The sequence below is a fragment of the Argiope bruennichi genome, chromosome 1 (assembly GCF_947563725.1).
Source record: "Argiope bruennichi chromosome 1, qqArgBrue1.1, whole genome shotgun sequence".
In the NCBI taxonomy this organism is placed as follows: domain Eukaryota; kingdom Metazoa; phylum Arthropoda; class Arachnida; order Araneae; family Araneidae; genus Argiope; species Argiope bruennichi.
The window spans coordinates 24,361,679-24,376,841 of record NC_079151.1 but is presented as its reverse complement, the minus strand read 5'-3'; the positions used below and the strand labels follow the sequence as shown (position 1 = coordinate 24,376,841).

The 15,163-nt window shown below is 24.9% G+C and overlaps 1 protein-coding gene across 2 annotated transcripts in view; it reads left to right on the top strand.

Annotated features, from left to right (window-relative positions):
- LOC129969435 (nephrin-like) overlaps positions 1–15,163 on the top strand; it is a 344,289-nt gene that overhangs the window by 306,699 nt on the left and 22,427 nt on the right. For both annotated transcript variants that reach the window (XM_056084015.1, XM_056084007.1), the window contains exons 8-11: positions 3,195–3,494; positions 5,699–5,824; positions 11,605–11,629; positions 12,526–12,608. In XM_056084015.1, coding sequence (XP_055939990.1) covers positions 3,195–3,494; positions 5,699–5,824; positions 11,605–11,629; positions 12,526–12,608 — 534 coding nt within the window. The remainder of the gene's footprint in view (positions 1–3,194; positions 3,495–5,698; positions 5,825–11,604; positions 11,630–12,525; positions 12,609–15,163) is intronic.

Genomic DNA, 15,163 nt, shown 5'->3' with positions numbered 1-15,163 from the left:
ACTAATTTCGTCAAATATTTTATAAATATAAAAACGTATGATATGTACTTAAACTTTAATAAAGATTATGTTTCTTTCTTTTATAATTAAAATTATATTAACAAAATTAATTATAATTGAAGAATAAATTTTAATAAAATGTAATATGTAATCTCCAACTTGATGAAATCACAAAATATATTTGAGGTTTTACGACAGAACTGGCCATTAAATGTGCCAAATCTTGGTAACAACAGTATTTAATATTATAGCTTTTTTAATTTTTAAAGATCTGCATTGACATTGCATGCATATATATTTTTTTATTTTATATTAAAAATCATATCTCAGAGAGATTCTTAATGATGTTTATGCTAAAATTAAAGTGCAGATTCTAAAATTTAGAAATAGGTTTAAAACATTGGTCTTCAATAATTCTCCTTCATTTTTTATCTCTCTCTCTCTCTCTCTCTCTCTCTATATATATATATATATATATATATATATATATATATATATTCATTTTTTTACATTTTTACTTATTTTCACTCCTTTATTTTTTATCTATTTTAAAAATGAAGTCCTTACTCAATTCTTTTACTTTTTTGAAAATAACCGATATCCGCTTGAAATAATTTTAAATTCGCTTATTTTTTTAGTTCTTCACATTTATAACAATTTCAGACGTCTTTCTCAAAATCAGTTATACAGTTTTATTTAGTTATATAGTTTTCATTTCGAAAAATGCTTATAAAACTCAGTTTTTATAAGCTTATAAAAGCCAGTACTTACCAAAATTGATTATAAAAATCAGTTTTCCTCTTATTTCTGCTCAATGAAAAAAAATTCAATTTTTTTTTTTATTATAGATCTTTTATTGCAAATTCCATATTAGTTGAATGTATAATTTTAATAATTTTTAACATCTTATTCTTACTTTAGTTCCATTTACTTATTTAAACGGGATTAAGAATAATGCATTTTGTACCAGAAAATATTAGTTAAATGAACGCTTTTTAAAATTTTCGTTAAGTACCAGAAAAATATTAGCTAAATGAAAGCCTTTTAAAAATGTCCATTTCTTTAGTATATTCTACTCCTAGAATTTCGCTTTAATATGTCACTGCCTTTTGAATGATTTTAAAGCATTTCTACAATCTAATGACATTAGAATTATGAAAGAGAAAGTAAAATGCAAACATATTACCTTTGTTGCAATTACATAGAATTTAATGCCATAGAATTTCATAAGAATTTCTATTTTGATTTATTTCAGATAATAATTGAAAATATAAAATGTCTTAATAAGAGCTATCTATATATAATTTTATAAAGTCTGTGCTGTTTTATTTAAAATGACTAGAATAATAAACAATACATTGTGACTTTAAAGAGTGCGGTAATTCTATTGAAATATAAAAATAATGAAATATTGCAAATATTTTAATCACTAAATTTTATTATTTCATTCAATTCTATAACGCAATTGCTTTCTGATAAAGATTAATTTGAAAATGGAATAATTTTCAAGGAACTTAATAAATTCATAATAATGTTTGAAATACTCAAAACAATACTAAACATTACTTATATTCAATACATAGTAAAATATCCATTTAATTAAAGAAGGGATATTTCTTTTTTAAACATTTCCTATACAAATATATTTTAAAACCACATAGACTTGTTTTGAATCTATCTATATCCATATAACTGTATTGAGCATTTGCATTTCATGATAATCCTACATGTGTATAATTCAATGACCCTTTCTGTAAAATAATGACGATTAAATTATGGTATTAAATTACAAAAATTCTGCCATTTGATGTCATGCCTAAACTGAGTTTTGCATTATAAAAATGAAAAATACTAAGCTTAAGTAAATAATCATTTTAATTTTTAAATTTAAGCTTTTGATTTCATTTTTTGTAGTAATATACTAAGAATTTGAGAATATTAGGAAGTAGTTCAACCTCTAAATATAATAATAGTAATAATAATTAAAATATATGATTCAAAAGTGATTAAAACGTACTTAATTGTTTTGAGCATATCATAGCTTAGCATAAAATTTAGTTAAATGATCATATTTGTAGAGCGAAGATATGCTCTTTGATATATTTTTAAAACGGAAACTAGTGTAAACTTTAAAATGAAATATACATTCGCAATGTACTCTCCCAAAGCGAACTTTGAAATATTATAGTAAAATTCTAATTCTTGCCTACAGGTTCATTCTATTAATTAATCTGGGTAAATTAGTGGCCTACAGTCTGTAAAAGCGAATTACAGCCTATAAAGGCGAATTAATTTAATTCAAATTACAAATGCATTTAGGTAGTTATCTAGAGTTAGGCTAAGTTATATTTGATGTAACTTTTAAACTATTGATAACTTAAAATTTGACGAATCAAACAGGAAATAGGCAATCGAAGCAAGCAAATGAAAAAGAATAGAAAGCATTGTGAAAAATATTCATTAGAGATTAGAAAGTATAAGAAATTGGTTAATTTATTGAAGAGTAAAGTGATGTCATTATTTATGATAGTATTTAAAACATCTAAGGTTCTAGTCATAAATCTAACTGCCCGAATAGTTTTGAACACTTCCCACCCCCCACCCCGCAAAAATTCTGTGATTTAGTTATGATAATCATTCAAGAAATAATTGATATTCTTAGTTAAGTTGAATTGACTGTTACGATCTTCAATGTCTAAGAAGCAGGTGGCTCTGTGTTTGTTTTCATTTGTATATATTACACATTCTTTCAAGTACATTGCTTACTTCTGTAAGCACCTCCAATAATAAACATGTGTATTTCTGAACTCTGGAGTTTTGTGTTAACAAGGAGTAACATAATATACAGGCGAGTTGCGATTAGTTAGCGAGTTACAAATGAATTGGTCTATCATTTCGATTAAAAGATGCAATAAATAAACTTGATCTGTAAAAACAAAACCCCTTCAAACATTATTTACAATTAAAATATAATTACTTTCTTCTGTTTCAAATTGTTTCATCTAGAATTGCTGTTTTGAAAACCGATACATTATCCTTAAGGATATCCATTATGATATGCAAAAACAAGATGTTCTAAATTCACTAAACTTCATCCCAAACCTTTTCACTTAACTAACAGTTTCTGAAATGATGTTGCATTAAAAAAATATTTGTTTCTTTTATTAATTTAATTACGTGTCTGTTCTCTGCAGGTCCGCCAGATCCTGTTCACAACTGCGCCGTTGTTAATCAATCCCACTCATGGTTACAAGTGGAATGTGAACCAGGATATGGCAATGGTCTTCAGCAAAGATTCCATTTGGATGTTTACAATTCCAGAGTCGATCACTTGCAAGTTAATAAAACTTCTAACGTTTCTCCCAAATTTTCTGTACACGATTTGCCTGCTGGTACACCATTTGTATTAGTTCTCTATGCCTCTAATGAGAAAGGGAAGAGCAATTCACTTGCAATCGTAGCGCATACATCACCAAGTCCATCAACAGAAGCAGGTAATGTAATAATAGTTTTCTCCTTTTATATTTTGTCCAAACTGAAGTTGGAAAATTCCTTTCAATATTCATTAATATTTTTTCTAGAATGATAATTCATTAACTAATAATATAAAGTAGTTTCTGGTCATTTTTCTAAATTAAAGAAAATGATTAAAAAAGTATTTCTAATGTTACTAATCACATTTAGCTCAAGAAATCAAGCTAATAACTAGCTCAATCCAATTTCCATAGGTTTATGCTAATGAGGGAAAGTGACATTTTATGTCAGTGAAAATAACTTTAAGCCCATTTTTAATACCTGAGATTGGCATTTGACTTACCTTCCCTGTGTAATAGTAATATTCTTTATGGAAAATTTTCATTGGAGATCCGTTACAATTTTACTTCGATTGAAAAATATTAACAATCACTCAGATTCTGATAAATGTTTTGAAATAATAGATAAATGTTTTGGTCAAGCGCCCATCTAGAGAAAATAATTCACACTCCTTTTCTCTGATTGATGTTTCTCTGCTACGAATTGACTTAACACACTAAGCTATTGATGATTTAAAAAGCATTTTTAGCTATGCAGGTTGAATGTTCTCAAAATATCGATTAAAATGCATTATTATCGCATTGAAAAATGTTAACAAGCATATTCTATTTTTGTACACTAAAATTTTGTTTCAAATATTAAATGTAAAAACAACAAAAGACAAAATAACGTTTTGTACGAAACGACTAATAAAAATGGTTATATGGTAAAAAAAAAATATCCAACGAAGATTAGAAAATAATATATCAGTTTGTGTTACATTATTTCTATTTTTATGATTGCGTTTCGATTGAAAGCAATTTAATATGTCTAGAAAGTTTAAAGAAATTCATTTATATTGTTGCATAATATTTATGCATTCAAAACCAAGGGAACAGTTATTCCCTGTAGGATATGTAATGAATGTATTTAAAGGAAGATGTATTAATTTATAATAGAAATTTTAATTATGCTTAAAGTAGGGAGTTATTTTCATTTTAGAATGTTGGAGGGAAACGACTATTCCACATTAGTCCTATCATAAACTCGACCGAAATTATTTGCCTCATTGGTTTTATAAATAATGCATACCATGTTACTTCAGATGATTTACCTCAAATGAATAATTGAAGTTTCTTATGTATTTGTTTTTAAAGTGTATGCTTAAAAATTAGAATTACTGTTAAAAAACTGTTTTTCTTACAATGCACCACTTATCAATGATACAACGGACTTGAAGAAACCAAACAAACATATATTCTAAGGTTTGAAACTACACAATTTATAAGTTCATGTGTTCATTTAAATAATTTTGTTCTTGCGGACACTCAAATCTTCAGTCTATTTTTTCAAATTATTTCTCAAAATTATGCACGGTTTCATGCTTATAAAGTCTCTACGAATTCTCAAAGAGGATGGAACAGGACGAAACGGGCTTCTTCCCAAATACATAAAGCATGGAAACTAAAAGTTCAGATTGTCAGAAATATTTCACATCAATGATTAAGGAAAATAAAAGAAAAGATTAAAAATTGTTATTTCATTACTTTATGGCAAAGAATTTTGATGTCTATGAATGAATCAAACAGTCTAGAATAAGCATTTTTCATATTTTATTACCAAATCAAGTATTTCCCATTTTTCGACAGTTAGAAATACATAAATACTGATAAATTCATTAATTTTATAATTTATAAAGATCATAGCACACAAAGTTCACCTTTCAATTTTAGTGCAATCTTTTTGAAATATGTGTTGAATTCGAATTATTCCAGTATGATAAACTTCGTCTTAATCATGGTTGCTTGAAAAGTCACGAATTGTATTCCGATTTGTCCGCTACATCAAAAAATTATCTTTATGTTTTCAGAAAGAAAGAAAATCTCAAAACAAGTAAATTAAAAAAAGAGTTTATTTATTTATTTTTTAGAAGCAAGAAAATGCTATCTCATATTCTCTTAAAATATTGTTAAATGCTTTACTTTTTTTAAAAGAAAAAGAGGACTATCAACTTTATATTTCCATTAATCATAACTTTAAGCACTGGGATCATTATTTATTTGTCCAGTAGACGCAAGTAGACTTGATGTTAAACGGATGACAAGTAGATTACGTATCCTTTTAAAAAAGTTTTATTACTTGTTTTAAAGAAAATGATTGATTCGGTTTTTTCCTTCTCTTGCAGAAGCTGCTTTTATGTCAAAACTCAGTCCACTCGTTGGGATTCTTTTGGCTGTATTGGGTACACTCTTAATGATTGGTGTTGTCGGTTTGGCTTTTGTCCAAATACGTAAAAGAAGGTCTCCAAAAAGTAGGCAATTTGTTTTTTTCCTTTTTTGCTACCAATATTTATTTCTGAATGTGAATATTTTTATTTTAAATGAAGGAAATGTCATCTCTTTGTTGCAATTAAAATATGGTTAAATGAAGGAGTTTATTATTGTGCTTGGTTACAATGTTATAAAATAATATAATGTGTATTTCCTTACAAAGCTTTTGTAAATGTTGAATAATTCATTCTTCTTTTTTAATAATACCTTGAAAATAAATTATTTTTGCATTGAATTATTGTTCGTTTCTGATTAAATCTATTTTTAGAATTAATAGCGAAAGAAATATGAATTGTTTTTCTCCAAAGCAATATAGTGAGAAAAGAAATGGAAACAACATTTTAGCAAGAAAAGATCAAAAATAAATTATTCGATTGTTATGTTGAGAATAAAATGCATTTCCAAAAAAATTGATTAAACTATTGTTCCAAATTTTATAAATGGTAAAAGTCTTTCTTTATTACGGAAGTATAATTAAAATATAGTTTCATAAATAAAATGTACATATAATTGAAGAAAACGTTATTATTTCTGAAAGAATAAATTTAGCAACAGTTCTATTGAAAGCGTGTATTTCAAATGGAATATCACAATAATCTATATGTTCTCTTTTAATTCTTCCTTTGAAAATTATTTTGCATTTTTTGTATGCATATCAACTGATATTAAAAATAAATATCCCAAATAGAATGTCACAATAGACATGTTTTTTTATGCTCCCTTTTTAAAATTAGTTTGCATTCTTAATGAATGCATCAATACATATGGTCATTGGTTCCCTTGTAAAAAATATTTTATTTGGAAGACAGCTTCAATCATATAAGATTTTAATTTTGTGTTAAATTTAATAAAAGTTTATATATTTTCAAAAATGATTCGAATTGTTAGTTTTTTAAAGGAAAATTCAATTTATATCACCCTTTGAGATAGCACTAAAATGTGCTGTTTTCATCTTAATATATGCAATCTTTTTATTATATAACCATGAGTATATTTAAATGAATGTTTTCCAATTATATACTAAAAATTAATTTACTTTTTATAATTAAAGTAATTTCATAGTAAATGAATAAAAAGAGAATACTGTATATTGAGAGATACATTTATTACCCACGAAAAGCAATATTTTTTTAAAACATCATCAAAACATCTATACTATCGGAATAGTCCCGATTGTTTGTGTTTATCTCAAAAAATTAAACTATTTCAGACTATCTAAACTATCTAATTATCTAAACTATCAAACTTGTGTTTATCTCAAACTAAAAATTAAACTATCTCAAAATCAATTAAACTGCACTTTCATTTGCTTATAAATTATCGCCGATTTTGTTCGATAAGCTTTAATCATTTTTTTAATAGAAGTAAAATTTTGAGGCAACAAATCGATATCGTAACAAATTTGCTTGAAACTGTGACATAATCATGATAAATTAACCACTTATTATACGTAATGAAATGTGATTATAGCTTATCAGTTTTAACGATTATGGATAGATCATCCAGATCTGATCTGACGTTAGTTTTAAACTAAAGCATATGCTATTCTTTTTTTTTTTTTCGTGTTTACCAATATTTTGATTCATTTTACCAACATTGAATTTTAGGGCAGTTCTAACACATCTGAAATGTCAGTTACAGGTCTTGTAATTTATCAAATTCTTCGATTAGCAATAAAAGACTTGTAATATCATGATTGGAAAAGGCAGTTACATCTTTTTTATGTGTTTTTAATTTAAATAAACTTCTAGTCTAAACTGCATGTAGGTATTGATATTTATTTTATTACTGATTATTTTAAAACTCATTTGAATTTGAAACTTGAATATCTGAATTGTGTATAAAAGAATCAATGCAGTTGAATTTGAATTCAAATTTTATACTATATATTTTACTAAAAATACTATATATTTTTATAGCTTGATTGATAGCAACATGAAGACTAATATTAGGCATAATTTCCAACTAGAATTGTTTGTCTGTATAAATTAGAATTTAAGATATCATGTTTCAAAAAATAGGTTAATTAGCTCATTAAATATTATTTAATTAATTAATAATTAGTGTAATAAGGTTTTTTCTCACTGAAACTAGTTTAAACATATATTAACCTAATTGTGAAAAAACTGGATTTTTAAATTTAAAATTAAAAAGGAAATCTTCAAGTGTGTACGCACACCTTAAAATTATATTTATTCAAGTATATTGACTTGTTTAAAAGAGATCTTACAAATGAAATAGAAAAGATTTATTCTCCAATTTTAGAAACAATGCCCAAAATACAAAGCAGTGTTCAAGTAATAATGTAATATGCATTTCATTTTAAATGAAAATTCAAACAAACAATCACCTGTAAAGTAATAAAATGATAAGCACATTAAAATTCCTTCTACATTCAATTCAGAATCGCTGGTTGATAATTTAGTCTTCAGAAATCAATAATAGGACATTCTAGTCTTAGTAGTAAACTGAAATGAGAAGTGAGTCATCCTGAATGATAACAATTACGCATCCTAAATTCAACTGCTTAACAAAAGAAGAGTACATTCACTTGAAGTCTGAATGAGCTCTTTTCGTTTCCTGAATTTCGTGAAGCAAAAGTAATTAGTTTTCACGAAGCTCAAAGCGGATGGAAAGCATTTTAAAACTCTTTCTCAACATTTATTGTCTGACAAACTTCACCAGCAAATAGCTCTTAATAAATGTTGACATGTTTTGATCAGAATTCAAATGCTAATGAAAACAGGTACTTCACTCTCTGGACTGATAATAATTTTAATGTGTTGATGTAAGTATGTAGAATGTGGATTATAGGTTGGCAACTTTAAAAGCAAAAATTTATGATAAAATTTGAGTTGACAACTAATGATTTGTGTGAATGTTACAACAAGTGTCTAAAACATTATTTCTCTTTTGTATAAATGCTTAGTTAATTTGCGTGTTTATTATTTTAAAGAAAACAAATTTGTTTATGAAATAAATGATCAGATCCTTGAAAAATGAGTATTTAAAAAAGAAAATTGTAATATAATATTAATTGAATTAATTGACTAACTTAATTAAATTATGAACTTTTCTTCCAGCTAATTTGTGGTGATCTGCGAAATTCCTACGTATAAAAAATTATTATATAATAAATGAATTTTGCATTTATGCTACATAAATAGATAGAAATGCTACATAAATAGATAAATAGATAGAAAATAGATGGAAATGTCAGTGCTATTATTGTTTTCTAATTCAGTTTCTGGTACATTTACATTAGAAGCTAGCCAAAATGGGGAACAACGCTGGTTTTTACCTAGTCTAAACTTTTCAAATATTTGTCAAATATTTCATTATGAGCATTACAAAAGACTTGGTTTCAACATTTGGATATATTCTAATGCTAAGGTGCAATATAACTTAATTTTTGAATAAAAATCAATATATGGTTATTTATTTAATTATATTTTTATTTTTTGAAGATAAGTAATATCATGCAAAACTTAATTACAAAAACAAAATAAGTACTATGATTATCCGACTTGATGTACCGCCTTCTTTAATAAAAAAAAACTCCATTTAAAGTGGATCCATATCTTATACCGGGCTTCATTCGAGCTCAGATATAAATATCACATTAAATTATGAAAGTTACATTTATTAATTCTAGTTTCACAAATTTTTGATTGGTAGTATTCTTCCAAACTAATGTGCTTCAAGTTTCTTTAAATTTGTATCGATTTTTAAGACAAAAAAAAAATGAAACCACTTAAAATTGGGAATTGCATGCCATCGTGTGTAAAATTTTTGCTTGACTCATCCTAAAACTTGGAAATTTTTTAAACTATCACGCCTTTAAAATGAAATATTATAATCCAATCAGAATGAAAATTAAAAGCAAAATTGGAATGATATAAATAAAATTATATACACATGTTTATAATGTAGCTTCAAGTTGGAATACGATTATTTTCCAATAAGTCATTTCCACATAGAAAGGGCACCAATAATTTTTGAGCCTTCCGAGAATTTGAATTTTATATATATATATATATATATATATATATATATATATATATATATATATATATATATATATATATATATATATAACGATAAGTATATGTATTTTGGAATTTTCCAACGTTTCCTCTACCAATAATAATTTTTATAGTTTTAGAAATCATTTAAATGCATAATTAATTAATAACTTCAAGTTATAAGTCCAAATATTTTGAATTCCTTATTCAATTAATTCGTACGGAAATAAAAATTTATTCAGTGTTCCAATTAAGGCCGAAATTTCAACTGTATTAAAATTTAGGTCATATATATTTGATTATCAAAATCTTGCTTTGGCATATTTAAAAAAAAAAATTGGAATACATTCTAAGCAAATTTAAATTAATTTAAGGATTGCGAAATAAATACACAATATGTAAATCTGAAAAAAAATTATAATGCTGATAATTTACTTTTGCGTAAATTGTTGAACTGATAATAAAAAAATATGAATTGCGATGAACAAATTAGGGAACAGATTATTACTGTTTATTTCAGAAGTAATAGATAATATTTCACTTATAACCCTATTATTACAATATATACAACAAAAATGGTAGTGCAGTTTTATAATATTGCCTGACCTTCAAAACATTGTACAATTTAGTGGATAATCCCACTATAACTTGTTGTAATATAGAATGTTAATAAATAAATGGATAATGGATAAATTTAAAAATTTACTTAATGCACGCTTTAGAGACAAGTTGACGGTTCACTCTACATAATTGCAGAATGTATAATATTTTTGGTGAGGCAGCATTTACATTAATTTTATTCAAGACTGTGTGCTATAAATCTAATATTATTAGTTTTCTCTAAAAAACTTAACAGCAATATTATTAGAATCAACTGAGAAATTTATCCAAATACATCTATACAGTTAATTTAAATATTTGGCACTAGATCGAGCATAAAGAACAGGGATAAAAACGCAGTAGAAATTAAAAAAAAAATCAAAGATCTGCAAGGATATATTTTCAAAACATATAAATCATTTATTAATAAACTAAAATTATATCAATTATAAAAATGAACATGAAAAAATATCTTTTAAAAAAACTAAATATTTTCTAAAGAATATTCACATTTGTTATTTCAATAACTAATTTCTTTATATCCTTAGTAAATTTAGAATATAATTATAATGGGATGAAAGCATAGAAATTTAGGAAAATCCATTTTTCTAACAATATTATTGAATGATATTTTCTGATATTAACCGAAATCTGAAAGATCCCAAACACTATTGCTTCATTTTAACAAAATAAAATGAATAATTATTTATTCAATAATCAAAACAGTGATCTAAAATAACTTTTACTGAATAGAATAAGTTATTCAGTAGTTAATATATAATAACAAAGTTTAATATCAGCATACGAAAGCATTATTCTATGAATATAAATGTTTACAAAATGTAACATCATATCAATAAGATATTATTCCATCCGTGTCCGAAACGATACCTTAGAACAAACAAGACAATCTGATATTTTAGCAAACCTTGGCATTTATTTTATTATTTTGCATATTTCTATGAATAAAGTAAATATTTGTGATTGTATTTATTCAATAAATATTGGATGGCTTTTCAATGAATATGCAAATGTTATTTATTCATAAAATAGAACTTATGTGAATGTTTAATCTTTTATTAAATTAAAACTCATAAAATAAATATTTCAAAACAATGTTTTCTTTCTAAATGCAGCCTCTATAGAGGAGGACAAGAGCAAGTACGTATAAGCAATAAATATTATATTCCTTATTAAAATTAAAATTCAAGAAAAATGCAATTTATTCTAGAAATCCATTTTATTTTAATCTTAGCACAAACAGTAAAAAAGTGTGAATTGTGTGAATTATTTATAACACATACGCACATATATTAAGCCTAGATTATTTGACATATTAGAGTTTTGTGAATCGGTATGCCTATGATATCTCCCTATTTTATTTGGATCAACTGTTCACTTAAATTTTTTTTTCTATTCTAACTTGATTGTGTGAATTTATTTTAAAATATTTTAATAATGTTTAAGGAAACGATTTAAAATCAATAGTAATTAAATATGAAAATGTAGCATAATTTTTAATTATCGTTAAAAATTCTAATATTCTTCTGCAGGAGAAACAGTTTGCATCTAATGATGTTATATAGCAGAAAATATACCAGTGGTAAATAATGAATTCAATGCAATGCTCGGAAATGTGTGGAGTCAAAAAAATAACTTCAGCTGTAAATTTCACTTTTGTATAATTACTGGTGTTTATTAACTTATATAATTTATAGTTTATCAAAAATTGGACATTTTACAATAGCATGTGATGAATATTTTTTGTAGTGAAATAATTTCATAAGATACTGTAAGCATTTTATTAATTACAATAAAATTTATTTGTAAAATTACAGTGGAGAAGGAATTCAGAAGAAAAAAAACTTTTAATTAATTAAAATAATATAATTAATAATTAAAAATTAAAATTCCCACCTTTCACTGCTATCTATTGTCTAAATACGGGAAATAAAGGATTAAAGCATCATTTCCCAGTTGATTGTTTGGGAAATAAACAATTAAAATTAAAGGTTTCGCCATTAAACATTATAAATTTTAATTTTTATATTTTGTAGGATTGATATGAGCATAAAGAAATCTTTAGAAGATATTGTCGAAACAACCGTTGCATGCCCTGATGTGGTTCCTCCTAACAACAGTAAGTTGAAATTATTTGGTTTTACTCGCAAATAACCATTTTATGTGATTTTTTTTTAAATAAGAAAAAAAAATCAAACATATACTTATGATATTTTAAATTTAAAAAAAATCTAGTAATAGTTAGGAATGAAACTTACTTAATATTTTATCAAGATTAATAATATAAAATCTTTTGATATGGATTGGAAAAGTATAGCATGAAAATACGAATTTCACTTTAATAGATAAAAAAATCCATGAAAAATATTCTGCACACAAAATTTAAATTTTAAATGTATGGAACCTATTTATAAAGATATCTTTTTGTATTGTATTATATCTTCTTATCAAAACACAAAAGTCATAATAACGTTATCATTAAAAGATCGCTTTCATTTTTCAATTCCTACTATTAGTTCACTCTCTACCTACATATATTCATATATCTTGTTCAAATTTTGAATCGTTAATAAAATACTTTTTATTCATCCACGCAAGTTAAAAAATGTATTTGAACTTGTAGTGGATGGTATTTGATGTCAATACAGTTTTTTCAAATATTAATTAATTTATTATTAAATGTGATTAATTAGTAATACTTTAAATAGAGTAATATTAGTTTGTAATGAAAATTGAAATCAACAGGCAGTAGCTCAATGGGTAAAATACAAGGATTTCAGTATTTTTTACGTGAAGGTGAAGAATGTGAGTTCAATTCTTGCGAAAATAGGAATTGACTTTATTTTTTTATATTACTTGTTTTTAAATTAGTGCAACCCATTTTTCTTGGAATTTTTACCAATGCTATTAGAATTATTAATAATAGTCTAGACATACATAATTGGAATTTTGATAATGCTTCTAAGAAACCACATAATTTTGAAAGTATTAATTTTAATCGGCTGATTGCGATATAAAATGAAGAACAAACATTGCTAAAATACTGATGAATAAAAAAGATTATATCATTCTTTTTTTTCTGCCCATTTTTTTCCCATTATTTTTTTTTCATCTTTTTCTAATGGTACTAAATTATGATTGCCTATACCAGCAAAAAATATCATAAATTATTTTTTCTCATGCAGAATATTATTTCAAATAACTTTACAGACAGAAAATAAATTCAAGTTGGATTTTAAATTAACATCTAATATGGCCAATTTGACAAATATTTCCTACTGCGAAGACATAAGATTATACAGAAAAATTGTAAGCAAAGTAAAATAATTATACTGCAACTATTCTCCAAATTGAAAAGAAAAATCACAATGATATTTCATAGTTTAACAATAAGTAATCTATTTACTTGTTAATTCTAAGCCACAAAAGAATAAGTACATTTGTAAACTTGAGACATTTAGTGATGGGAAGTTTCTATAAACACAGTATTAATCACACTATAATTAGGTGACATATTATATGTTGCACATTTATATCTAAAAAAATCATTGCATTCTTTAGGAAAGAATATTTCCGCTTGAAATCATAATCTAAATTCTAAAAATTATCAATATACTATTTCAAAATACTGTTACAAAATTGTTAACTTAAATGTTAATGCAAAGACGCAAAATTATAAAGTAATATTTAATAGAAGACTAAGATATTTATAGAGTGTTTAGGCAAATTGGTGTAAAAGTTATATTTTTTCATCTTCTCGTGACTTTCTTTTTAGATTAAAAATCAGAAATCTTAATATTAATAATGATATCAATTAAAACTTTAGAAAATGATAAAATAAAGGAACAATTTGTTCATTCGTGCAATAATCATAAAATATATTTTTAATGTAGAAGAAAATCTCAGTCAAAATTGATTCATTTAAGTGTTATTTTAAGAATCATAGATATTATGAAATCATAACTGATGAGTCTTATTCTCTTATTTACGCATTTTCATTTCAATCTTTGAAGTACCGCAAACTAAAGTCAGAATTTTGTCAAGTCATTGCTTCCGCATATGATTATTTAAATATTATTCCATTTACATTTAAAGTAATTTGTTTGCAATAATATGTTCTAAATTTCTGTTTAATATTTCAATTTAAGAAAATATTGGGAAAAACAAATTTAAACATTAAATGTGGGGTTGAATTTTGCGTTCCAGGTTTAGTTCTAAATTTTTACCTAAAAATAAATTTTTAAAAATTAAAAAAATGAACTTAAACATCCCTTTTCTTTAAAAAGTTTACATTGATGCAATGTAGAGTTTTTGTACCTATGGAACGTTTACCTTTTCATAAATGGTACTGTGATTTAATATATAAGTGAATAATTAGAATTACTTTTTCTCGTTAAAGTAATCTCTGTTTAATTTAATCACATTGTTTGTAGTATTGTTCATCTATTATTATTAGTTTTCTTCATTTGTTCACTTATATAGTGAATGTATTTTTTATAAATGAGAAAGGTAACGAGCGATGGCTTAAAATGTCAAACTTTATTATTTTGCTATTTCAAAAGAATAGGGAGAAATACAGGTGGTGATCAAAATGATGGAAACACCTGTGAATAAAAGTGGCATCTTTGAATGTCCATTAAAATATAATAATAGCCACCAGTTTTTTTTTATATA